Genomic DNA, 27,498 nt, shown 5'->3' with positions numbered 1-27,498 from the left:
TTGTAATACATTTATCTATTACAGCTTGTACTTTACATGTGTGTAGGTGTAAGCTGTGATCAGATTATTTTAGGCATGGCGGTACCGTGGGCAGAGCCAGAGAGGCAAAGTTATTAGCAGGGCAGAATATAACATGTTGGTGACAGCATTGGATTAAGAAATAGGAAATATAAACCTTACAGGAAGACTTTAGGGAAATTGGCTTATTAGGCCAGATTCTGATTGTTCCTGTAGATACCGAAGTTAAACCACTGTAAAACTGAAGTGAGAGAAATCAGAATCTGGTGCATTGTTGTAGGAACTTGTTGCACGTGAATGGCCACATTTTCTTGGACACTGAAGTCTTGTATTTGTGTCACACAGGTAACCGCTAAACTAGGAGCTTGGGGTGTGATTCCCAGCTCTCACAAACATATGCACACTAGCTCTCATTGAGCTAGTTGCACTAAAAGTAGTAATGTAGCTGTAGCAGCATGGCCCGTGGCGACACAGGATAACCGTGCTCAGTACATACCCCCAAGGTTCCAGCAGGTTTGTACTTGGCTCGACTAGCCCGTGTTACCACTGCCAGTGCTACGGCAGCGACACTACTATTTTTAGCATGCTAGCTCGGTGGTGCGTATGTCTACAAGAGTTGGCAGTCACACCCCTATCTCATAGTGTTGACATAGCCACAGCAACAGTGATAGCCTGCTGCTGTATATCCTAACCTGAACTAGTACCCCAGCATGGTGTTAGTGCTGTGCTGCACTGCTTGCTAGAGTTGCTTTGCTTCACTTTACTATTTTTAATGCAAAGTTCAACCAACATTACCATTTTTGATCAGATGACAGGGTAAGAAAAGGTGTGTTTTTTATGTTGGGATAAATTAAGCTTGTGAGCAGTCTTGAGGTAAAAACACAGTAAAGAGAAGGCAGTGCAGTTTTACTGTGAGTTAAGCTAGGCAAGGTAAGCACTACAGTTTTACCACAAGGTCAATCATGGGTGGAGATTAAAGTGCCCTGTCTTCACTGTGGTTTTTACCTTGGGACCATTCATATGTATTACTTAACCTGAGGTAAAAATCCACCTTTTTTAGTTGTGAAGACAAGGTATATGGATATTAAAGCTGGTGTCCTAGCCAAATTATAGTATGGACAACTACATTTGTTTACCTAAACTATCCCCAGAAGCTACATTTCCTATGCCAGTCTTACATTTAAGTGAAATTGCATCATAAATACACTAAATGTGTGCCATGATTAATATCTGTTTTAATAAGAAAACAAAAAACAAAGAAATTTGTTTTGTCAAATATGTATAGACAAGTTAAAGTACTAATGTCTCTTCAACAGATGCCAAACATTGTTTTTCAAACCAACATTTCAGAAAGAGGAAATGAAATTTTTCCTAGATAAACATTTTCTCACTTCTACCATTAGCCAGAGAAGGTGCAAATTAAAATATTTGCACTAAAAGTGTACTTTGAAACATGTTTCAGAATTAAGGTCTTGATTTTATAATTGATTACATGTGGGAATGCCCCTGTAGGGAGCCCCATTGAATTCAGTGGGGCTCTGTACAGATAATGGGGTGCTGTGCAGAGTCAGTTGCAGGATTGAGGTCAAACAGAGTAAATTTGAGACCTTCTCAATGCTAATATGAAAAATAATATTTTGGCTGTTGTTTAGGGACAGCCTTTTGAAAACTGTTGATTTTTCCCCAGGCCAACAGAGATTTCTATTTTTATAATTATTTTTTAAAAAGGGGGATAGGGAGTACTGTAAACTGCTCATTTAATCAGTGCTAAGATCAGCTCTGCACATGCACAGTGACAACATGAGCAACAGTGTGTCCTTTATGCTTTAAAATATTTTAATTCTGCAAATTGTGATACTAAAAGTGAAGGAGGAGGAACAGCTTTTGAAGTATATCTTTAATTTAAATCTAAGCACACACTTGGAATATAAAATACTCCATGTAAACATATATGTTTTACTTCTTTGGAACTTAGTTCCAAAGGTTAATGTTTCAGTGGTTAGGGAAATAATTAAAAATTAATCTTACATTCCAGTTCCTTCTCTAATGTACGGGGACACTATTGACTCTTGTCAAAATGAAACTCTTTGCTGATTTTAATAGAGAAAAAATTCCAGGTAGAAACATTGCCTTTGCAAATAATCTGCTTAAAGAGAGCTTTGTTTGCTAACCTTGTAATCAATACATCTTTCATTCTATTTGCATCTGTACACTAACAAATCATGCTGTGACCTGTCATGTTTTTCTGCCTTTACTACTTCATTGTCATGGGATTAAGAGCTAATTTAAATAGGGCTACAACTGGTGTCTTTGGGGGTGGGAGTTTAGCTGTATTATAAAAAAGCAGAAAATTGGATCAGGCTTATCTCTTCATTTTACAAATTAAAGGTAAGCGGTGAAAATTTAGGTCTTCCAAATTGTTTTGCCAGATACCTGAAACATGCATTTTAGAAATCAAGTATCGTGTGTTTTCGTCAGTATAAAGTTTATTGAAAAATGGTAGTTAAATCAATGTTAGCGTGTAACTATAAATAAAATACTGGACAAGGTCTTTAAGTGTGAGCCTGTCGATCCCTTTTTATGGAGAGAAACTAATGGGTTAAATGTGTGGGCTGGCTAAAGTAGCAGTGTCCAATAAATTCAAACTCTGCCTCTGACTGACAATAGGAGCTTTGAGAGGCTGGATCAGATTAGTCTGATCCTTCCTGCTTTGTTGAGACTGGGAAGCCATTTTGGGATTCTGCGGTGTGGAATAGAAAATAATGTCCTGTCAACTTGCAAACTTGCCTTGAATTGTTTTGACTGGGATTGCTGGACCTTGGAACAGAATGCTGAAGCATATAATCATTCTAAATATGTGAAGCGGATGACTCAGGATTTTGGATATATAGGTTTGATGCCATGCATTTGCTGCTGTTTTTTGTTAAACTGTAATATAAATTGATCTCGGAGCTTTATCTAGGCAAACTGTAAATTAGAGTTTGTTTTGAAACTTGTTTTATCACAGGTTGACCTGCTTAAATATCTAATTCTAGTGAGCCTTCAGTAGACCACTGTACCTCTTTAAATGAAGAGGCCTGGTTAGATTCATGTGCAGCAAATTCTGCTTGAGTTTTTAAATCACTGGGTTCCCAGTCTGTAAAATGACTCAATGCACTTTAGCTATGACATGTTTTAGATTCTCTGTGTGTATAAACAATGAGAAGACATGTTTGTTGTCTCAGTACAACTGAATTTGTAGCTATTTTCTGTTCAGCTCCTTTTTATATATACAGCATTTTTATCTATTTAACAGAGCTGGTTTTAAGTAATAGTGTTACAGTTTGGCAACTGTCGAGTGCATCATAGCACACATTTGTACAGTTACAAGATAAAGTCTAATGAAAGATGTTAATGTTTTTAGTATTCTCAGAGCCTTTTTAAAAAGAAACAATATATAAACATTCTTCTTAAAAAGTTCTTCATATCTTTATGAACAAATATTTTGTATTAAGTGTGTTTGACATTTGCTTGAAGCTCTTTTGCTTTTCAGCCTGTTTTAAGTTGGTAGTTTTGGGGATATGTGGGGAAGACATTGCAAAAATTCAAGATACGCTCCATGGAAGTAAATACAAAGTTAATGTAATCACTTATATAGGAATTTCAGAGGGCTAAATTCCTACTCACTAAATATGACAATATTAGTATTAAATGCTTATTGTGAACAATAGCAGAGTTTCAAGTTTGAAATAAGTAGAAACAGTTGGTTACTAGGAATTGTTACATTATTTAATATTTATAGTAGTGAAATGAGAGCCCACGGTTTAGCAAAGCTTATTTGGAGTTTACGGTAGTAGCATATTTTCTATATGAATAATTTAAACGAGTTTGTCTGCCTTCAAGTGTAGAGTTAAAATAGCAGATTCTGTTTACAGTAATGCTGTCAAATCTTATTCTGTGACTTTTGTAATCTCAAAAGTGAGACCCGTTTTCTTACCAAATCCAATTTCCCATTTGTAATGCATCAGAATGAGTTTGCTCTTACAAGGCTGCCAGCCTTGTATTTTGCAGCTAGCATTTGTCCAATGTCTTTTTCCAATGAAGACGTTGGGTTTTTTTTCCCCACTCCTGAATGTTAGAGAGGAAGGATGGTCCGATGGTTAAGATAGTAATCTGGGAATTAGGAGACATGAGTTCAGTTCCCTGCTTCAACACAGACTTCTTGTGTCACCTTGAGAGACTCACTTAGTTTCTGTGCCTCAGATCCCCATCGGTAAAATGGGTTGTTTGTGAGGATAAAACACAAAGAAAAGATTAAAGCACTCGGATGTTATTGTGATGGAGGCCACATAGGTACATAAGTCACAAATGACTGTAAATTGGGGCTCATCCTAGTCCCTGTTACAGTAAGTGCACTGTGAATGCAAGGTGCCGTGTGCTTGTCATGACAGGTTTGTGCTAAAAAGCCAGTACCTATGGGCCTTGTCACGTTTATTAAAAGAGGGGGTAAAAAAGTCAAGGGGTGAAATCATGGGCCTGCTGAAGTCAATGGCAAAACTCTTATGGCTTCATTGGGGACAGTTCATTGAATATGTCTATGGTTTTGAAGCTATGGAAAACGAGAGTTATAGTTCCCCTTTGGGAAGAGAGGCCTCTTAGCACAAGGTAGTGGGTAGGAGCATGATTCTTTACTCATGCTGCTGGCCTGACAGTTTTGGATTTGCCCACATCTGCAGCCATCTGTACAGAGGAGAGGTCCCTCTGCAGTGCTTCTAGATCTCCATCTCCTCCCTTGTAGCATAGCTAACTCAAGGGTTGTGTTATCGCCTGTTGTCATAGCACCCTCAGGGCTCATTACACTACCAACTCTGTTGTTTTGCCATGGGATGATGCCACTTCAGAAGATTATCTCCTCTCCCTCAAAACCAACACATTTCCAACTGGGTCCAAGAGGAGCCGGGGTGTTGCACTATGAGATTGAGGTGTAATAACAGAAGTGGTGTGTGGAATCTATGCAGTGTCTGCTTGCACCTTATTTGGCTGAAATTTATGCTTTGGTCTCTTACTTACCTCACAAACCTAGTTTGGGTTTTTTTGGTCCTTTTGTAAATAACTTGTTTGTTCTTATAACCTGTGGATCTCATTGCTAGGGGATGTTGTGAAGGCAAAAACTATAACTGTTCAATTAGGTAAGTTAATGGAGGATAGGTCCATCAGTGGCTTTTAGCCAAGATGGTCAGGGATGCAACCTCATGCTTTGACTTTTCCCTAAGCTTCTGACTGCCAGACACTGTGGCTGGATGACGGGATGGATCACTGGATAATTGCCCTGTTCTATTCATTCCCTCTGAAGCATCTGGTATTGGCCACTGTCAGCAGACAGGATACTGGGCTCGATGGATCATTGGTCTGACCCAGTATGGCCTTATGTTCTTTCACTCTTCTCCATCCCTTCCCACCGTTCTGTGCAGAAGTTATATGGATTTTTCTAACAGACTTTTAAAGAGAGGAGGACGGACAATAGAGGCAGAGAGAGTCAGATCTTGGGCCTACTAAACTAGATAATATTCATTTAAGCAGCTAAGTATTGTGAAAAGCTTATACTTCGTGTCTGCTGTATTCCCTCATGACACATCATCTTGAAGTCTAGTCAGCATAAACAGTTAAAAGTAGGTTCCTTTGTCAGTTTTGGAGCCTCCTTTATTAAAATGCTTCTTTTTTGCTCCTGTTACTTTGTGCAAGATTCACTGGAACACAGGGAACTGACTGTGTATTTGACAGCACTCTGCTATATAAAGTGAAGAAACTGGAAAAACAGAACATTTCTCCCTAATCTTTCAGTTACAGTAGTTTTAAGTGCTGCTTGTAACAATAGTGGGTAAAACATCTTCACACAGAGGCATGTGCCAATATTTTCAAAAATTGTTGTCTAACGTTAGGCTCTTAAAGTAGTTACCTGATTTTTTTTTTCTTCAAAATTGTTGCTGTGTGCTTGGCACTCCTGAAAATTAAATCACTCCATATTTTGGTACCTAAATCAATTAAGTTTCTAACTTTAGGTACTCACTTTTGCAACCATAGCAGTGACTCTTATACTATAGCTTGTAAGCAGAAGAATTTTCTTAAAGCTCTGTTTAATATAGTCAGCCATTAGAACTGCTTTGTACTTGCTCCTGATTTTTGAAAACATTACAGATAAAGAGGCATACCTAATTTCTGAATCCCCCTGTTGTTGGACTAACATTCTATACTTCATTTTGAAATCAACAAACAAAGCTAATTCTCTAGAGACTTTTTTTTTTCTGCTGTTACCAGGCAGTTAGATGGTGAATCTGTGATTGGAAGTTGTGCTAGTGATTCGATTGCCCTGTGGTAACATGAGAACCAAAGGCCAGATGACCTTAATATACATGCACTCGCTTTTTTTTAATTAACAGAAATATAAAGGAATACAATTTAGTAGTGATGATCTTTCCCAAAGTGTCTTTCTTCTCACAGAACTTTTTTAAAGGAATCGGAAATTATCTAAATTCTATCTATTTAATTTTGTTTAAAAAAGTGAAAAGGGGAAACTGAGTGGTTGGAGGTACAGAAGAAAGGAAATCTAATTGATGTTACTATGGGTGAAAGACTTGGGCGGCGGGGGGGGGGGGGGGGGGGGGGGGGGGATTTTCAAAGGTGCAAAAAGGGAGTTAGCCGCCCACGTCCTATTTGTGCCTTTTAAAATCTGTCCCTTGTAGTCTAGCATTCTAGGTGGAGGAACACTGGTGTATCCAGGTGCCTGAAATCAGCTGAGCTGCCAGGTCAAAATGTGATTTGTTGATGAAATGCTCCTTGCAAAGTACCTGTACCTTTTGGTCCACGTTCAGTCCCAGTAGCAAATTGCAGACAGACAAGTCAGTTGTCCGCAGTTTTAAGGTCTTGGTGTTGATTCAGTACAGTAGCCTAACAATGTAAGTAGAATGGGGCTGTGTTGTTAAAGATGTCCTGTGGAAAGGGTGTGTGTGTGAATGGGATTATGCTTTGTTCCTACTTTCTCAAAAAAAAGTCTTTCAGACCTTGAATCTTCTTACATTGGAAATTCGATTTTGTCTGTTTTGGAAGACTGATTAGAGAGTTCCTGAAAAGATATCATGAAGACTGAAAGCTGAGCAGTTGGCAGAGGAAGGGATCCGTAGTCAGTCTGTGTGGGGTGTTCTTGTAACAGCAGTTTAATTCCATGATTTATGAAATTTTGAAGAGAATGTCGGGGTAAAGATTCAATACCTATGCTTCAGTTAGAGCGTGAGAACAACAATACACCTGCTCTGAGACATCCAACAGGAACTTCAGCAAAATTAGGGATGAGTGGACTTGATATTCTTGATGCTTCTTTTTTGGGGGCAGAAAAATGCTACAGGCATTCTTTATACATAAAGAAGCAAAGGAGAGCACAACTACAATTTTAAAAAAGTTTTCTGTGCAGAGATTTATCTCCCTCTAAATAATATGAATAGTAAACGAGGAACACTCCAACACCCAACATTGCAGGTATTAACTTCAAAGATCTAGCTGGAGGGACTGTATAGAATTTAACCCTCAGGCAAAGTCCCTTTCTACTCATCCAAAACAAAGTAACACCTGAGCAGAAGTACATCTCATGGTTATAACATGGTTTGATTTATCTGCACAGGGTGGATTAAAATGTCCTAATTTGCTTCAGCCAAAATAGCTTCCCTTAGTAAAGGGACAGAACCAACTTAATCACTTGTCTATTCTTTATAACATATAGTTAATAAAACTATTAAAGTTGAGACTGTTTGCATTTGATGAAACTTTGTATAAAGTCAGTCTCCTCTGCTGTTTCACTAGGTCCTTCAGTGATTCTCAATCTTTCTAAAAAAGAAAAGGAGGACTTGTGGCACCTTAGAGACTGACACACTTATTTGAGCATAAGCTACAGCTCACGAAAGCTTATGCGCAAATAAATTTTAGTCTCTAAGGTGCCACAAGTCCTCCTTTTCTTTTTGTGGATACAGACTAACACGGCTGCTACTCTGAAATCAATCTTTCTAGGCTACTGTTCCCCTTTTAAGAGTCTGATTTGTCTTCTGTACCCGAGTTTCACCTCACTTCAAAACTACTTGCTTACAAAATCAGACTTAAAAATGCAGAAGTGTCACAGCACGCTATTACAGAAAAATGGCTTACTATCTAATTTTTACCATATAATTATAAAATAAATGGATTGAAATATAGATATTGTACTTACATATCAGTGTATAGTACATAGAGCAGTGTAAAACAAGCCATTGTCTGTATGAAATTTTAGTTTGTACTGATTTCGCTAGTGCTTTTTCTGTAGCCTGTTGTAAAATTCAGCAAAAATCTAGATGAGTTGATGTACCCTTTGGAAGACTGCTGCATATCCCCAAGGGTATGCGCACCACTGGTTGAGAACCACCGGAGGGAGAGCAAAACACTTAAAAATAAGCAAAATACTATTCCAAAACTGAAAAATTGGCTGGGGAACTCAAGGACCAATATAATATCTGAAGTTACTATTTACCCGTATCTTGAGAATGAGTACATTTGAAGCTAACTTTAGGCTCTCTTGTTTTGCATGGAGGGAGCCTAAGACTGCCTGCCTCCAATTTTCTAAAATGGGCTATGTTTGTTGTTTGAAACCTGACTATAGCTGGCAGTGTGACAACAATAAAAGATGAGTGGTTCTCTGCCCTTCCCCTTCTTTCATTTCTTAGTTCTTCCAGAAGTTGGTCCAATAAAAATATATTAGGTCTCCCACCTTGTCTTTCTGATATCTTGGCACCAATATGGCTATAACTACACTGCATAGTCCTTCCCCTAGCAGTATCAGTAGGGGATGGGGAAAGAGTTTTCTTCTAACTACAGCTACTAGCATACATAATACTTCCTGTCAATGCTTGTTGTTGAGTTACAAGGCTGCACTCTTAACTATGGAGACTCAATATTGTTGCAGTTTCTAGTTTCTTGCAGACTTGTGAATTGGAAGAATGAGTCCAGATCTAAATCTGAGCTTTCCTCACTCTGTACTCTAAATGTAATGTCCAGTGGTATGCTGCCATATTATTTATTACATAGGTTGTGATCCTGCAGCTTTGAAGCATCAGGCATACTGCTGGCACTTCATGTTGCAGAGCACCACAAACACTTCTGTATGCTTTCTTATTTATAAAATATATCAGGGTGGATTGATTTAAATCCTGATTTAAATCATCAAGTGGAAAGCCTCCATTTAAATGATCAATTTTAATCAGCTTTTCTGTTTGTTACTTCCTAAAGAAAGGTGAATTCTCACTGATTGATACAACTATTAAAACGTTGATTTACAACTAAATAGAGCCTTTACGCTAGATGTAGTACATCTTTTTGCTACCTAGAAGGGTACACTTTAATAATATACATTTATTTAAGCAATTACATAGCTTAATATTTTCAGATTCTTATTAATTGTATATTTTAGTATGTTAAAAATGGTGAATGATCTATTGCTTGTTTACTAGATTTTTTTTTTTTGCTTTTGACTTGTCAAGCTGCATTAAGATGGTAATAAATTTAAACACATAGCATATAAAATTTTATTTTTATTAAACAAAACAACCTGTAAATGTTTTGGATACATACTTTTCTGTTATCAAAACATGTTTCACATTTACATCTAAGTGATTTTAATAAAGGAACAGAGGGATTAACAAATCAGTGAATTAAACTGATTATTTCATCAGCCTGGGAAATTTTTCAAATATGCCTAAGTGAAAGTGATTGGAGTGTAAGTTGCTACTCGTCTCATTTTCCAGAGACTTAGGCAACAGTCTCCTAAGTTGCTTAGGCTGTCCTGCAAACTTTTAAAACTAGATCTCAACCCATCTCCTCATTTTTTTTTTATTCATAGGTTAGAAAAGGGAGACAAGTTTTCCTGTTTTTTCAACTCTGCTGATTTCTCAACTTTGAATGAAATGAAGAAAATATTATTTCTGTGTATGCAGAAGAGGCTGCTGCTGTCCAAAGCTGCACTTACTCTGATTCCATGTGCTTAGCTAGTGACTACGGTCAGTTCAGTGATGTGACTTCCTTTAAAACATCATCAGCAAACATCTACTGTGGGAATAGTTTACCTCCAGCCCTGACATTTATTATGGTTGGCATGATTGATGGGTGATGATTAGATGTCCATGTCATTGCTAAAGAAGATGCTGCTGCTGTTAGGCATCTACCCTAGTACTTTGGTGTTCGATCCATCTCATTTTCTTGCCAATATTCTATCTTATTCTTTACTGCCTGCAATTTAACTTTGTTGTTGAGTATTTCTCTCTTCAACGTCTTTGAAATTCTTTTCAAATTTAAACATCAGCAACACAGTAGCAATCTTTTCTGCAGTTTGTCCATGGCTATGGAAATAGGTTTTAGTATACTCAGCATATCTTCTGCCTTTCTCTTTAGTCCAATGTTGACTGCTTTATCATTCACTAGCATAGTAAAAAATGGTAAGCCATCCATAGGAATGATGCAAAAATAAGTTTACTAACTGGTTGATTCAGATGTGTCCACATCATCGTCAGGCCTTGCATCTTTGTTGCACTGTTTGCAATTAGCACGTGTTCATTTTTTACCCAGCAGTACAGGAATTTATTGAAAATAAATTCCCAAATAGGGTCTTTTTTTATGACCTACAGCCATTGCAGGTTTTTTCCCCTCCAGTTCCCAGGTATTGAAATAAGCACTAGAGTTTGTACTTGAAAGAATATTCTTCTTCCACTGCCCTGCTTTGACATCACTGTTGTTCCTTTCTGACTGCACGCTCAGCTCCGTCTCCCTTATTACATGACAAAAGAAAAACAAGAGAACTAACAGTCCAAGACTTCTGCTCATGTAACCCACATGCCTTTTGCACCTGCACTATTTTTTTTTTTATTTAGGGATAGAGAGAGGCAGTTGAGAAACTAATGGATTTGTTTGTATCTCTGTCTGCATACACAGAGCAAGGCATTTTATTTGAAGTGCCCATAAAGCATCCAGAAGCAAGGGCAGGTAGTTAGAGGGCAGATCAGTGTTTCTCCGGGAGCTGGAGAATAATTTTTCTTGCTGGGTGGAGTCCTGAATATGCACAGCTTGAGAACTGAGCCAGTCAGAACTCAGGCAGTGAGAAACAATAAAACAGGAGTAGGAGGCCACCCAGGTGGGCTCATGGATGATTCTGATGAGATACGTGATGGTGTCTCCTGGAGTCAGAGACTGGGTCCCAATGCCTGTGATGAGTTTGCCGGTCTCTTGCACCCAGTAGCACAGCACTTTAACTCAGATTTATTGATAGAGGCTCATGGATTCAGTATATTTATTTTTTTTATTTAAATCTTTAAAGAGATAATAAATGTAGGCCTTAATATATTTTGTATTAAATTCAGATTCCATTTTAAAGAGGTTTATTTTTTTAAAAAAAAGAGAAACTTATAATTTAAATAAAATAAAAATCCTGATATTTTAATTTTTTTTAATTCAAAAAAATGTGTTTTTTAAATCTACTGATTGCATAGCCTCTGGCCACCTTTTACTGAAAACAAAACAATTGCATTCTATATGGTAGCTATCCTACCCAAAAACATATGAGCCATCTCATTAAAAAGCCAGCAGTGCTCAGTCAAAAAATGTTCCTTATTAAAAAAACAAACAAAAACCAATCCAGTCAGGTAAAAAGCTTGAGAAAGCAGATGTGCTCTGGAACAGGAGATCTAATAAGTTTTGAGGAGACCTCTTCTCTGAAAATGCCGTATCTTTGGTCTCCAAAGGCCAGCACAGACACCATAGAAGTGTGGCAGCTGATTTGGACTGCCAGGACAATCTGTAGGGAGATGTTTGCTCTAGGAACTAGGGACCATATCTAAATCAGGGAATTCTAGCAAAAAAATTCCTGCCAGTTTCTACTGCTGGTTCCGCTGCAGTGGTGGAACTGGAGTGTATACATGGCTGTAATGGCTTCTGGTGTCGGTTTCCACCACCATTGCAACGTCCAGGACTGTATTTCAAAAGCCTAGTCTCCTCTTTAATTCTTGCAAAAACTGTGCCTGTATCTTTGACCTACAATTGTTTGTTGGAACAAATAGGTAGTTATCCAACTAGTGCTATGTCCCCAATTTATTTACAGGCACAAATTGCACGTGCAAAAGGGGAGACCTGTCTGAAATTTTGAGTCAGTGTGCTCAGTGCTTGATGCTATTCTTTTATTCTGGTTATTCTCACATTATTTCAGGCTCATGAATACATTTACCTAGTCAACTTACTGAAGTGTAGTGCTTGAAGGAGAGCAAAAGTGTATCTTAAAATTATTGTTGTAAAATTATTCTCTTGCTTATAATTCCCCTTTTTTTTGTCCACAGATAAATTATGGCAAGTTTAGCAACTCTCAAAAATAGGGCATTGTAATGGAAATTTTGGCAGACTTAACTATGTTGACATGAACAGCACCATTGCTGTAACAACTGCCCAACATAATCTAAAAATAGAATCTATTCTGTCTTGCTAGGGAGTCTTTCTAATAAGAAGGATCTTTAATCCCGTCACTAATTCAGCTTTTTTTTTGCATCAGGTTTTATCCTTCTAAAGCATGGCTTGCATCATCTTTCTTCCCCCATGCCCGTAGTTATCTGTGCTGCTCTGCAGATCTGTGTTGTAACATCAGATCTTCCTGGGTGCCTTATTTATTAGCGTTTTGGTAATTAGCATGAATTAAAACATTATTTCCCTACTCTTACTTCAAGACACATACAGATTTTAACCAGATCTTTAAAAGTAGTTCCTTCAAAAACCTTAACTGAAAGAAGCTCAGGAAAAAACACTAGCTGTGTGACTCATGCCTGGGTGTGTACATGAGTGTTTTTACTCAGGAGACTAGTTTAGCACCAATTACAAAATACTGAACTGCCCCTCATTTTATTGGTTTGTGTTTTTTTTTTAGAAAATGAACTCAGAAATACTCTCTACTTTTTAGTGAATGATATTCAAAAGACTTCTAAAGAAAACAACTTTCCTGTATATTTAACTTACAAGACGATTAGGTGGCAAAGCATCTAATAAAAGCACTTAGGAACTAATGTGTAATTGGAGGGCTGGTTGTTGAGCTACTGAGGATATTTTAAAGGTATTACTTCAGGTATTGTAAAATCTCTGTTTTGTTTTTTAATAGTGTAGCATAATATGGGATCTGTCAATCACTTGGAAAGTGGTGTGTTATAATTACAGTGATGGCAGCTTGACATATTTTATGATGGCATTCCACAGAACTAAGTAAATGCCAAAAAATAGACTATCTAGGTCTACGCAGAAGGAAAACTGTCCTCAAGAGGAAACAGATTAGGTTCATGCAGCTTTGATAAGGATATCTAGCAATAGCAATAAAGTTTAAAAAAAAAAGTCAACTTTGTATCTTGGAATGCAGTTCTTTGATGCCAGAAATTTTTTCTACTGCAGTATTTGCAACATTCCATAACACAGGCTGAACAAAGCAAGGGCTCTCTTACCTTGAATTTAAATACTTTTAAACCATTGCATCACTTTATTTTCACCTTTTTGCAGTATGATTTGAAACAATCACCATGGATTTTTCACGTCTACACACGTACACCCCACCCCAATGTGTGCCAGAGAACACTGGCTATACATATGCACTCAGGTGAGAATTTTTATTTCTTATGGATAAATTATAAACACTCCAAAATGTTGTTAATCCTAGAAACCTTGGCTGTCATGGTAAGTAATTACTTTTTAAATACGCTTTCTTAAAAAAAAAACAAAAAAAAACTACAGTGTATGTTATATTAATGTCTAATCTTGTTTCCTCTCTGGAGATAAATTTACAATTTTCCAAATTAATGTGTACGTTCTGAACTAACAGGAGGGTGAATGACTAAGATAATGACTCATTATTTCAGTTGCTATGAATATACTGGCCTAACCCTGCACCTAGATACCATTGTTGTCTTGTTTATAATGTCTTAAAAAAATTCATACATGGATCTGTTTTTATGGCTTCATTGCAGTTAATCAAAATAACTTATTAGTAAACCTTATTAGGATAAGCATGTCACTCAGAAAACAAATATGTAAGGCCCATTAGTTATAATGTGCAATTGTTGCGACTCCAGTAGATCACTGAGTGTGGAATTCCACCCAAAGTAAACCGTTCGTTTTTTCCGCAAAACCGTTACTGTAGCTATAACTCTGAATTTTGGTGAGCTGGTTGTTCGTAGGGATATTAAACTGACCACTCTGTGGTCCATTTTTTCATTAGCTAAATCACTTCACATTACCAAAGTTACTTTGATAGTATAGTTTCTGCTCCACATTATGCGACTGAAAGGAGAGACATAAATCTTCCTAATCATAAACCCACCTTTTAGATAAACATTCAAGATTGCGTAAGCAAATCTGCTTTCTAAATTCAGGGAAGTATCTGAAGGATACGTAAAGAGGTGAAAGGAGATATCAGTCTTAAACCTGTAATAAAGTTACGTATCTTTTTCCTATCAAGGAATATTTTTACTTAATGAAAGTTAGTGGAGGATATCTTTACACTTGCATTATAAACAGCAGGGTTATCACTTTCAGGGTGGGGATGGGGATTTTAAAACTTGCTGTTGGGGGGGGCACTGGGAATTTCACGTGATGAATGAAGAGCTGCAGACTTATTGTTGAAAGAATTTACTTAAAAACAATTCTGTACATTCTGTAATCGTATACATTTTCTAGTTATATTGAAAAATACATGCACAAAATTAGGATCTCATTTTTTCCTCCTGATTTGAGATACTGTATTCTTAATAATCACCTTAAACCAAAAGTCTTTTTTATACCTTTGTATCCTCTCCATAAAGCCAGCTTCTTTTGAAAATAGAATTGTAACTGGGATGAGGGGGAATAAGTAACTCTTGGTGTTATTCCAAGAAACTGAGACTGGTTTTAAGTTTGTTGTGTTGTGCAGGCCCAAGTGTCTTGGCAGAGAGGCATTAATTTAATTTTTTCTTCTAAAGAAAAACTCAGTGGCTTGATAAGCTTTTAGTCATGACCCTTTTTACCTCTTGGAGGTGTTTGATGACCTCTCCCTTCCCCACCCCATCACAGGTCCTGATTTATGGTCTTTACTCCAGCAAGACTCCCAGTGAACTAGATGGGGAGTCTTGCTTGAGGAAGGACCACAAGATTTGATCAGGCCCTGATGAAAGGAGTGGTAGGACAACTTTGAATATGAGAGGGTAATGGGATGCTAAAGGTAAATTGGGCATTTTGCCCTTTCTATATAGGTGAAGATCTTGTAAGGATGAGATTAGTTCGGTCTTTGGAGGGGATAAGGGGGCAAGGGAAACTTGCTGTGGCTGCACAGCATCCCACTTGGCTGCTTTCAGTCACTTTACCTATTGTAGGTAAACAACTGGCTGAGGGAGGGTTTGATAAGCTGAAGTTTGGCAATTCATCTATTCTTGGAGGCATCAGGCAGCTTTGGTTTAAGATGCAGCAACTTTCATAATACAGAATCTTATTTCAGAGCCTATTGCAGGAAAGTATCTGTAAATCTCTAATTGTAATTTATAATAAAATACCATCTGAATCTTTGGCAACACTTGAAACATGAAAATAGGGGAAGTTGGCATACTGAGATCTGCATTCAAGGTCCTGAGTATAAACTTCAAAGCCTGTTAGCCACTTCAAGGCCTGTTGATTGAGCAGGGCTTCACCATCTCAGTCTTTGCATGCTGAGGTCTTTTTATAGTGTATAAAGATTTCTTTGCACAAGTCTGCCATCCTTGGGTTTAGTGATACTTGGAAAACCCTACAGAAGGGAGGGTGCGCAAAACTGCTTCCTTATGAGTGTTAATTTTTAGCTTTATTTTGCAGGGTATTTGTATTCACGTTGTTTAGATTTTTTTTTTTTTTATGCCTCCCTCCTTATCCTGTGCCGTCCCTTTCCCCACCCCCCACTGCCCCCCAATGGTCTCAAGGTGCTTTACAAACACTAAACTATTCCAGAAAGGTAGCTTTTATAGCATACTCATTTCACTCCTGGGGAAAACTGAGGCAGAGGAGTTAACTTGTATATTCTGTGCAAGCTGAGAACAGACGGTAATGTTCAGTAAAAAGTAGGGAAAATCCAGATACTACAAATCAGTCAATAGCCTCAGTTTTGATTTATTAATGGGAGCCTCCATTAATACTAACAGGAATTACTACGTAATCCTAAATGTTTGCACCTGTACTGAGAAAATGGTGCTGTACTAATTAGTATTCTATATCTTGGGCTACATTCAAAGGAACATTTAGAGTGATGTGTCTTACACCTTTCAGCCTTCCCAGCATGTAAATTGAACCTCAGATTCTCACCCCCTTGTTAATGTGTAATTTACAGACTTTAATTGGACTGACTTCCAAATTTAGCCCCGTTTCTTTCTCAAAGGATTTGTAGTTCTGACAGTTCAGGTGCGTTTCACCCTCCATGTGGAAAATGGTACAAATGGTAGTGAAAGGTTTTGGTTTAAAGTAGATATTCACTGGGTCTTGAGAATAAATAAAATGTATGCATCTCTAACCTGTAGACAGGAATCTTGTACTCACTGAGCTAAAAGATCAAATACATTCAATCCATACTTCAGTAAATTAACACGAACCTGAAAATATCAATAATTAGAAGCAGTACATTGATTGAGAATAGTCTGCTTATTTTGTCTGGAATAGGGCAAGGGAGTAACTGTTCCAGGGCAAACTTGTCACTACAGGTGTTTATCCATACTGATGCATTTCCTAACCAGAAGAAAAACAAAGATGAGCAGTGATATGCTGATAATCTACTTGCTTGGAAACTCAGAAGTATATGGTTAGTCCTTAGCTCACATATATCCACTGGAATTGTTCCCCAATTTATTGCTAGTGGACGGGAGCTGCTTTACCTACTTCATTGCAACTTCTATAAAATAAGAAACTATCCCAAAGAACACTTGAAAAATGGGTCACTTGCACTGCCCTGTACACAAAGCTAAATTTATGGTAAACTCAGTAGACTAAGTTCTGATTCTGCTTAAACCAGTATAATTTAGTAGTTAACTCCATTGAGATTAGTAATTTTATGCCACCACTAGTAGATGAAAGCCCATGTTGTCACATGGGTGTAATTCATAATTGAGGTGGGGGAGGGGGGAAGAGAGGCTGAAAATGGCTGAGAACTTAAAAATTGAATGGTAACAGACCTCAAAACCCAGTAATGCTTCAGCCTGGTGCTATTCTGAACAGAAAGAGCTTTTGACCCTGCTTGCTGCTGCTTCCATCTCTTCACACTGACTGTACAGACATAATAGCCTTCAGAATGACACTGGCATTCCTGGAATCTTTTTAAATAGTTTTTAATCTATCATAAAGGGTGGGAGGAGTGGGGGAAGTGTAAAGGTAACAGCTAGAAGAAAAAGTAAGACTACCTATGTAATAGTGGGGAAATCTATGAGCAGCTGAGAAAGCATATATAGGGGCAAGAGGTTGCAATGTCTTCTTTGAATTCCATCACACCCAACTATAACCTAGCATTCATATTTGCTTCTTGCTAGTAGGTTTATTTCTCTAGGCAGTAGATATCTAGCAGATTTTTCAAGCAATGATATACATTATGTGAAAAATAACTTGAACACCATAAATTGTTCTGTCATACGTAAGGAAAGCTTCAGTGGTCTCCCTAACAAGAAAAACAAACCCTCCTCCAAAATATGGAAGTTGTATCTGGAGATGAGAAACTACACTTCGAGGTATTGTCCATTTGTGTCTCTGAAGTCCAAGATGACTTTGGTTTGTTTCAGAAGTGTAGTAGTTCTCTTAATACTAGAGTAGAGCCAAAATGCAAGTGTTATGTGTTGTTTTTTTTAAATGACTCCATGAAGTTTTACATTATTTACTTAGTGTGAATTCAGACCTTAAAATTGAATCAGTACAAAACAATCCCATGATATTAAGATCTGAAATAAGTACAAGTATTTGCTAATGAAAACAAACTAAAGCTAGTTACAGCTGTCGTTTGTTCTGTGTACTTTTGTGTTCTTCTTGTGAATTAGTTATCTGTAGTATCACTGGCTGAAGATGAGTAAAAACAGATGCATAGTGGCAAGTGCAAATAGCAAATCAAATCGCAAGAGCCATTTGTTCAGGGAAGTCCTCAAATTAATAATAAACTATTGAGATCTTTCTAATCTTCCATGATGAAGGAATGAGTAATAGGGTATACTTTGTTTCCTAGGTAACTTTTCTTCCCTCTTTAGATGTCTTTGTGTAGCTTATGTTCAACTAACTTTAACTACTCTTGAAAGTCCTATAAGTATCACAAATTTTGACAAAGAAGAATGTAAACTAAACACTGGGGCCCAAATTTTATCTCTCACAAGCATCCTTTGCCCTGCTATAATGAAATTCAGAGGGGAAATTTGATGTTAGGTGTCTGATCTAAGTATCTAGTGCAACATAAGTGTGTGCAAACAAACTGCATGATGTGTTGTCTTGAGCTGAGCTTGGGCTTCTGTTTTACACCTGGATTCAGATGTCCAGAATCACTACAGATTCTGCTCTTGATTTATTTGTACAGAAAAGTGACTGCAGTAGATGAAGCTTGTATTGTCTCTTGAAAGGCATTTGCCTGGTCAGCCATAAAAATAAGAAAAATGTATATGAAAGGGGCTACTTCTGACATAAATGAAACAATGTACTCCTAACTTTTTTCTTATTTTTGTATATTTTAGGGTGATTTTAAAGGTGTTTACTGACATTCGGAAAAAGTTAATCTTATATCTTGTAACTTGTGTTCTTAAAATTTGTAATTTTTTTATTTTTTTTTGAGTTGTCAATTTAAATTTGTATTTATTTATTATATTATGTGCAGTGGCATCTGGATAAGACACTGTTAATAAACTGAGTAAACCATTTGGTTACAAGAGTATAGATAGAACAAAAGGTGTAAGTATCCTCATGCTTGTTGCTACCGGCAGTGTTCAGAGCAGATGCAGAGAAACTGACCCATTTCTGGTATATCTCATAGAACTGGTCAGAAATATCCTCCGGGTATGTCTATGCTACAGCAGCACAGCTACGACAGCTACATACTGTAGCACTGTAGTGTAGACACAGCAACAGAAGGGGAGAGGCTGGTGACATGCCGGTGTCTACACCAGTGCTTAGGTTGGCTTAACCACATCTCTCGGGTGTGAATTTTTCACACCCCGACCGTTGTAGCTTGGTGGACCGAAGTTTTACACCAGGCCTGAGGTAATTTTGCCACAGTTCTCTTTTTCTGGAATCAACTTTGTACCTGGCCAGTGGCCCAGCAGAGATTACAGACTTCAGTGGGACATTCCCCTGTAACAGTTTGATCTTGGAATGAACAGATACCCAGAAAATTTTAACTGCAGGACATCTGTATTACATGCATACAATCACAGTTTGTCCAACATCTAGTGGCATTAGAGCCTGGTTTCTTACTCAAACAGAATAGATAGCTATAAAATGTCTTGAAGAGTCTAAATAATGAATTTCCTTCTTGTATAAATACAAATCTTACGTGCTTTGCACCAAGTCTGTCTCCTGTCTTAGAGTAGGGCATACTGTTACTCACTTTTTTCCCAGGTAGTCTCGAGACTCAAAACTGCCTAGAGCATGCTTCTCCTAGTTATAGTTATCTCTGTGCGTGTCTTTTTGTGTAAGAGAATCAACAAATCTATAATTCTGTTTGTGCATTGTTTCAGTCTGCTTCAATGCTAAGAGTATAGTTTTGAGGAAACAATTCAGAGCCTCTCTGCATGTAAACTTACATCATTTGAAATAAACCAGTTAGTTAAACTAAACAGGTGCAGAAGGACACTTATTTCAGTTTAGCTTAGACCTGTTTTTAATTCCTTAAACTAAACCAACTAAGAACTGTCCACAGCCTTTTGCACCTGTTAACTAAATTGGTTTAAAAAAAATTTGGTGAAACTGGTGCAACTCTGGGTATATGTGCCTATACAAATGTTCAGCCTAAGTCCTCATTTCTTATGAATAGTTTAGAATCATAAACTTGCCTAGCATACAACTCTTTAGATATCAGCAATTACTTGAGCTGGGCCAAAATGTTTGCAACCTTGGCTTAGAATTAGAATGTGTAAATATTTTTCCACTGTGTCTTAACTCAAATTTCATGATGAATTTTAACAGGGTAGAAAAATCACTTCTTGGGTTGAACCTAAGCATGACACAAATCAGCCCACTTGGAATAGAATACTTGCTTCAGCTTTAGTTCAGAGAATACTTCCCCAGTAACTAGAAAATTCTGGACTTAATTATTCATAGGATGTGAACGTATTTTGATACCATTACAGAGGGGTTCTCTGTAAAGTGCTGTTTTTATTTGCTTGTTGATATATATGAATCTGCTTATCTAAACCATACATACAGAAGTATGCAATTACTTTGCTAGTAACTTTTGTTGGATGCTTAACAGTGTTTCATAGGCCCTGATCCTGCAGTAAGAACTGCTTACGTAGACCCCTACACCCACACTGAACTTTGCTGAAGTCAGTAGGGTTCCATGTGGATGCTGGGAACTGCTGGTGTGGTTCTCTGGGCAGAATGAGGGCCATGGTGGGGATAAGTTGAATCTATAAAAACCATAGACTTTTTCTTTTGGGGAGGAAATTCTGATACATTGAAATGTATCTTAAAAACTGTTAGTGTACAGCTTTATTTTTATTTTAGTTCAAGTTATTCTTCAACTGCTCTGGATTTTGAGACTGAACACAAATTGGATCCAGTGTTTGATTCTCCAAGAATGTCAAGACGCAGTTTACGCTTGGTCACTTCACGATATAATGCAACAGATGATGCCCAAAATGACAACATTCATAGCAATTCCTATATTGGAAACGTGTCTTTGTCAGATCAATCATCCAGGTAAGCAGACTTTATTTTTTTTATATATTTAATACAAGTTATCTATTGGCAGATTCTAGGTTTGCCCATTTAATCATGTATCAGACAAATAATTCGTGGCTGATCCAGAACTCAGACTTAATGTTGGAATGTGGCAGTGCGAAAGAGACTCTTCGATTTTTACTGTAGTAAAAACTGAAATAAACTTATAACTAAAGAGCTTAGATTGCATGTTTCTCAGTCTTGTGCAAAGGGAATTTTGTCTTAATCTTAGACAGAAAAAACAGCTGAAAGGAAAAAGATGGTTTCCTCTCCTCCTCTGTATTAAACATAATTTTCAACAGTAGAATGAGGACTAAATTTGAGTTTTGTTGCATTTTGCTGAGATAAGAACTCTGTGGCCAATGTGCTGTGCACCAACTCAGTAGTGCCCGTAGCCTTTTTTTTAAATCTGGTCTTTGGAATACTTGCCTTTTAATTATTTTGCCAGTGAAACAAACATTTTTTGTTCTGTTAAACATTTTAGGACACAGTGTTGACTGTGAAATTAACTATATCTTAAATGAGAGAGTGACTGTAATAGAAGCAAATTTATGATCCTAACTCTATAAAACTTTTTCACTTGTTCAACTGTCTGCATTGCAAGTAATCCCCTTGACGTCAATGGGACTACTCACTCACCTGCTTAAGATTAGTCCCACTGAAGTCAATGAGACAACTTTACACGCTGCAAGTAACAGGTAAATCAGTCTTTCCAGGATTGTGGCCTAAATCATGAAAATTCAGATGAGAAAACATACAAAGGTGGCTGTTCTTCATAAGAACTCACTAGAGCCCTTAAATGAAACTGTACACTGTTGATAGTTACTCATCTGATATTCTAACATATAACATTTGGGTATATGAATCATAGGGTTAGAAGGGACTGCAAGGGTCATCTAGTCTAACCCCCTAGATATGCCAAACTCTGCTATACAAAAATTTAAATATACAATTAATATTCAATATGTAGTCTAGAGTAAAATGCCTGAAATGTTTGCGGTTGGATATATGCTGAGAGCAAGGGGAGACAAACCAAATGTTCATCTTGTATATAGCTTTGGTTACCAGTGAAACTGGTTAGCCTAAAAAGCCTTTTCAGTGCCATTTGTATCCCCATCAATACGAAATACTTAAATCAGACTAAAATTAATCATACAAAAATTAAACTCCTTACATACTAAATGCGGAGCTTAGAGCTTACTTATAGAATCATAGAAATGTAGGTCTAGAAGGGACCTTCAAAGGTCAAGGCCAGCCCCCTGCACTGAGGCAGGACCAACTAAACGTATACCATCCCTGACAGGTGTTTGTCCAAACCATTCTTAAAAATCTCACAAGGGGGATTCCACAACCTCCCTTGGAAACCTATTGCAGAGCTTAACTACCATTCTAGTTAGAAAGTTTTTCCTGATATCTAACCTGAACCTCCCTAGCTGCAGATTAAGCCCATTACTTCCTGTCCTACCTCCACTGGATGTGGACAAAAATTGATCACTGTGCTCTTTCCAATAGCCCTTAACGTATTTGAAGACTGTTATCAGGTCCCTCCTCAGTCGTCTTCTCTCAAGAAGACTAAACATGCCCAGGTTTTTTTTAACCTTTCCCCATTGGTCAGGTTTTTTAAAAAACTTTTTATCATTTTGATTGCTCTTCTCTGGACTCTCTCCAATTTTTCCATATCTTTACTAAAGTGTGGTGCCTGCAACTGGACACAGTACTCCAGCTGAGGCCTCGCCGGTACAGAGTAAAGTAGGACAGTTGCTTCCTTTGTCTTACATATGACACCCCTGTTTAATACACCCCAGAATATTAGTCTTTTTCACAGCTGTATCACACTGTTTACTCATTGAATTGTGTGGTGCACTGTAACTCCCATATCCTCTTCAACAATACTATTGCCTAGCCAAGTTGTTCCCCGTTTTGTAATTGTGCGTGTGATTTTTCGTTCCCAAGTGTAGTACTTTGTACTTGTATTTACTGAATGTCATCTTGTTGAATTCAGACCAATCCTCCCAAGTTGTCAAGGTCATTTTGAATTCTAATTCTGTCCTTCAAAGTGCTTGCAACCACTCCCAACTCAGTGTCGTCTGAAATTTTATAAGCACACTTTTCATTCCATTATCCACGTCATTAATGAAAATATTGAGTAGTACCAGTCCCAGGACTGAGCCTTGCTGAATCCCACTGATACACCCTCCCAGTTTGACACAAACCATTGATAACTACCTTTCAGTATGTTCTTTTGTGTTTAATGTTATGGCTTCTCTTCATGTTCTGCCTTTTTTTCTTTAGAACAGCAAAGCAGCGCAAAAGTATGAGCAAGCAGTCTGTCACTGTGAAACATACTCCAAGAAAAAATGTATCCAGCTCTTCTGTTTTTAGCCAAAGTAGTTTCAATAGCCATGCCAGTGATACATCTGTAGTATCTACTGTATTGGATGAATCTTTGATTCAGGAGCAAACAGAAGTTGACCATTTTTGGGGTAAGTAATACAGTGCTACTACACATTTGAATATTTATGCCAGCCTGTGATGTGAAAGCTATTTTGAGGTTCTGTTTGTTTGTTTTTGTTTTTTTTGTAGAAGCTTCCTTGCCTAAAGAACGGTGATAGCAACATACTTATTACCATGTTTGTCTAAAGGTCACCACTTACTGTCTAAATTCTTACTACAGTTTTGGCAGAGGACACATTACCTTTGAATAAAATGTTTAACATATTGCTGCACAGTAAGACTGATATGCCAACCAAAATGTACTGCCTCAGCATAGCAAAGATGCTCACTAGCAAGATGCTCTCTATGGATTTAGTGTTCTTCTGCTATTGTAATTTCTGAAGCTCAGCAGGAGTCTCCTACTGAAAGTATCATAAAGAAAAATCCTAGATAACAAGTTTAGTTAAAAAGATAAGTAAGTTACAACATGTGACTTTTATCATGAACAAATAAGGATGTGTGAAATGTGTTCAGTCACCACAGAGAAGCAGGAAGCTATTGTATGTGTGTTCATAGGTTAGTGAAGTTGTAGATTTTTAAATACAATGAAATTTCCAGTGGATAGCAAAAGTAAAGATTATGGAGATTAGGCACCTGTGTGGCTAGTCCAATATTTGGATTATGTGATTCACATGACACCACCTTTCAACAGACACTTCTTCTTTTATGCTTTTGTAATTAATAGGTTTTTGTTTCAAGCCTATGCACAATTGCATTTGGGACGCTAACATGTTTTTCTGGCAACTGTGCACAGAATGCAGATTTTAAAAAAGAGGTTTTATGTAAATTGTGATCAACTACAGAATAGTTGTATGTGCATCATGAAGTAACGTGGCTATTTATTTATAGTACTCTGAGGCTGGTGAATCTGCAATTAATGACTTCTTAAAAGTTATCCGTTGTATGAGAAATTGGAGGTAGAGAGAGAAGCGAAAAGCCTGGTGTAAATCTGTATACATCGAGCTGCCTAAAAAGGGAGACATGCCTGCCAGATTGCAAGAACTGTAGAATGATCTCTGATTTCTAAGATGCAGCTTTGTCACTTTAACATCAAGAGTAGATTGGAGTGATGAGAGGACAGGTAATAAGCGGAAAGGTAGTATAGATAAAGCATTCACTTATGTTGCTTCGACCAGAAAGTTTAGACTGGTTATCTGGAAAGTGCATTTATTGGTCATGAAAGATTAGTTTGGAGCAATTTAGTAACTCTTGAACAGAGAGAGAAAAATCCATATTACTAAGGCCTTGACTACACTAGAAGGGATTTGCTTGCTATTCCAGCAACCCTTTCTAGTGGAGATGCAACTTATACCAGCAAAAGAACTCTTGCCATTCTACCGCACTTCTGGCATAGCTGTGCTGGCAAAATGTTTAAGTATAGATAAGGCTTCAGTCTCTGACTGCTCAGACTACTTGGAGGGGGTAATCCTTTCTGAACAAAGGTCTGATCCTCTACTCCTTGCTCATGCAAAAATCCCATTTAGTCTGGAATAAGGAGTGCCAGACTGGGTAGCAGAAGACAGCATTGTTGTTGAAGATGTTGGTCCTGCTCTGCCTATAAGAAAGGGGCTCTATTAGTAGTAATGGTGTAATACCTCTTTGGGTCCTTCTAGGGAAAGCTTTTTCCCCAAAATGACTTACTGTGGACAAGAACCTGGTTGATCTGCCTATTGCTAGGCTGGTGCTCCAGGTGATACTTTGTGCCTCAGACCCAGTAATCTAACCTGGATCTCTACTTTGTGTGTGTGTGTGTGTGTGTGTGTGCGCGCGCGTTTGTTACATGGATGGGATGTACCATAGAAGCTGTATGCAGTAGCTCTGGGGAGGGATGAGAGAATGGAACTCCTATCTGCTGCAGCAATTCCTCCAATCTAGGAATGGCTTTGATGCTCCAAAGGAAATTCAGTCTTTACTTCCTCCTCTCTTGGAGGGTGAGGGTAGCTGAAATGCAGATATCCTTGTAAAGACCGTTTTTTAAAAAATATATTTTTTTTTTAGGAATCTGTTAAATACAAGAGTCTATATCCCAAATATCCAATAATTGAAGTTAACCAATTTCACAACGCTAACATCTTATTTCAGTTTAATCTGTGGAAATGTAGCTTATTGTACAAATGTGTGTGTAAATAAACTAGACTTCAGTTACTCTAGAGGTTTCAAGTTACTGACGCCTTAAATTTCCCCAAAAAGAAAAAAGCAAGAGACTAGCTTTCCAGCCAGGATTATTTAAAAAAGTCTTCTTTCCTTCCACTCTTCATCTTCCTGAGAAGAAACAGGGAAAACAGGGCTGGCCATAGTGGGACTTTATGATGCTGTCCCGTTACAGCTGCTTGTTTCTGATTAGTAGATTTTTGCACTCCCACAACCTTGAATTGGAAGAAATTATACTGTAACTTTAGTCTAATATTCTGTGCTAAATTTGACAATGGCTGGTTTAGCTGGGTCTTCCAGTTTATGTATTGAACTGTGGTTGTAGTAAAAATGGTTACTAAGCAACAGAAACAGCATATGTTTCTAATTATCTAGCCTTCTCAATAGTCACCTGGGAGCTGAGAAATTATGTATATTGGCGCTTCAGTTTTCTTCTTGTCACAACCTTCTTCATGGATAATGTAATTGTAAATTGTCACCTCAAAAATACCTGTATATACTGAAGTCCCCCACAACAGTTAATGAATAAATGTAATATTCTAATCTTAAAATGGATCTCCTTTGTGGGTTCTAGAAATAACAGAAATTTTTGTTTTGAATACAGTTTAGCTATAGTAGTTTTGCAATCTGGAGACTTCTATGTAATTGTACTCAGTAGGAAAATCTTCTGTTTTTTAGGGCTTGATGATGATGAATGCGATCTTAAAGGTAACTGCAGTCCTCCAACTTTTCTCTCTCTCCCCCCCCCCCCCCCCCCATTAATAGTTTGCAATGAATGGGTTAATTGTTCTTTTTTGATACATCAGGTGGGGAGACAACAGTGATTCAGGGAAATGGTGAGATAGCAACAGCTGAAACACAGACTACCATGATCAATGGCTATACTTGCAGTGACTGCAGTATGCTTTCTGAACGGAAAGAGGTCCTCACAGCGTACTCTGCTTCTCACATGCCATCTTCAAGAATTTACTCGAGGGATAGAAGCCAAAAATACAAGTCTAGTAAGTGATTTTCTTCCTTTTTTTGTGGTATTGTAAATGTCTTGTTTCTTGATGTATAAAGCTACATGTATTTGGAGGGTATAAAGATGATTTTTTCCTCCCCCCCCCCCGCTGAATTTATCAAGACTAATTGAATTCTAAATACCAATTAGCATATATCCTATGATTAATTTTTGTTTGTATCAAGCTACGCTTTATGGAGTTGACATCTGCTGTGCACCAAAAGCTGACAATATGAATTTTCCACACAGTTACAGGGAATATAAATGTGCGACATCAAAATAAAATGATACAGAATCTGGCAGAAAATAGTTCATACTTTCAAATTGATCAAGCTCATAATGTGGTGTTGTAGACAGTATTGGTTCTTAGCGGTAGATGATTTTCTTTTACACCTCATTATAACAATGAGGGTCAGGTTATCATTTTGTTACTCAAATTCCGCTTTAAAACTCTTTTCCATTATAACTCACCAGTAATAGGAGCTCAAAAGAGTTAAACAAAAACAACCAAACATAATCAGCAAATTGTTGTTGTTCGTAAATATCATCCGCTCTGTAGAAAGATCTATTTTAAAAAAAAATCCCTTCTGTTTCCTTCTATAGACTCAATTTTTATTGTGTTCTATAAGTTAGGCCCTCTTCTCAGACCTTAGATCTAACAGGGCTCTAATTGTTTCTGAGGGAGAACCCAGAATGGAAAGGCTGTGGCTTCAGCAGTTTTCCTTCTCAGTGTACAATTTCTGGAGCTTTTTCTTAAGTATGGCTGTTGGCTGCCTATATGGAGTTCTGCTTTTCCAGGCTAATCTACTCCCTTTGGATATTGCTCTTCTTAAGTGCCTTCCTTTGGAAAGCAGAAAGTTTGATATCCTTCACCATCC

General features: G+C 37.6%; 1 protein-coding gene across 50 annotated transcripts in view; it reads left to right on the top strand.

Moving 5' to 3' along the window:
* SUN1 (Sad1 and UNC84 domain containing 1) overlaps positions 1–27,498 on the top strand; it is a 60,738-nt gene that overhangs the window by 1,603 nt on the left and 31,637 nt on the right. For 13 of the 50 annotated variants that reach the window (XM_043524306.1, XM_043524286.1, XM_043524289.1 and 10 more), the window contains exons 2-6: positions 13,585–13,681; positions 20,758–20,952; positions 23,266–23,456; positions 26,296–26,325; positions 26,424–26,618. In XM_043524306.1, coding sequence (XP_043380241.1) covers positions 13,605–13,681; positions 20,758–20,952; positions 23,266–23,456; positions 26,296–26,325; positions 26,424–26,618 — 688 coding nt within the window. In that variant the 5' untranslated portion in view covers positions 13,585–13,604. Of the gene's footprint in view, positions 1–2,650; positions 2,910–13,280; positions 13,682–20,757; positions 20,953–23,265; positions 23,457–26,295; positions 26,326–26,423; positions 26,619–27,498 lie in introns of those variants that run through there. The other 37 variants (XM_043524299.1, XM_043524329.1, XM_043524307.1 and 34 more) reach the window with 22 other exon arrangements.

This window comes from Chelonia mydas, chromosome 10 (assembly GCF_015237465.2).
Source record: "Chelonia mydas isolate rCheMyd1 chromosome 10, rCheMyd1.pri.v2, whole genome shotgun sequence".
Classification (NCBI taxonomy): Eukaryota; Metazoa; Chordata; order Testudines; family Cheloniidae; genus Chelonia; species Chelonia mydas.
This window is presented reverse-complemented; position numbering and strand designations above follow the sequence as displayed.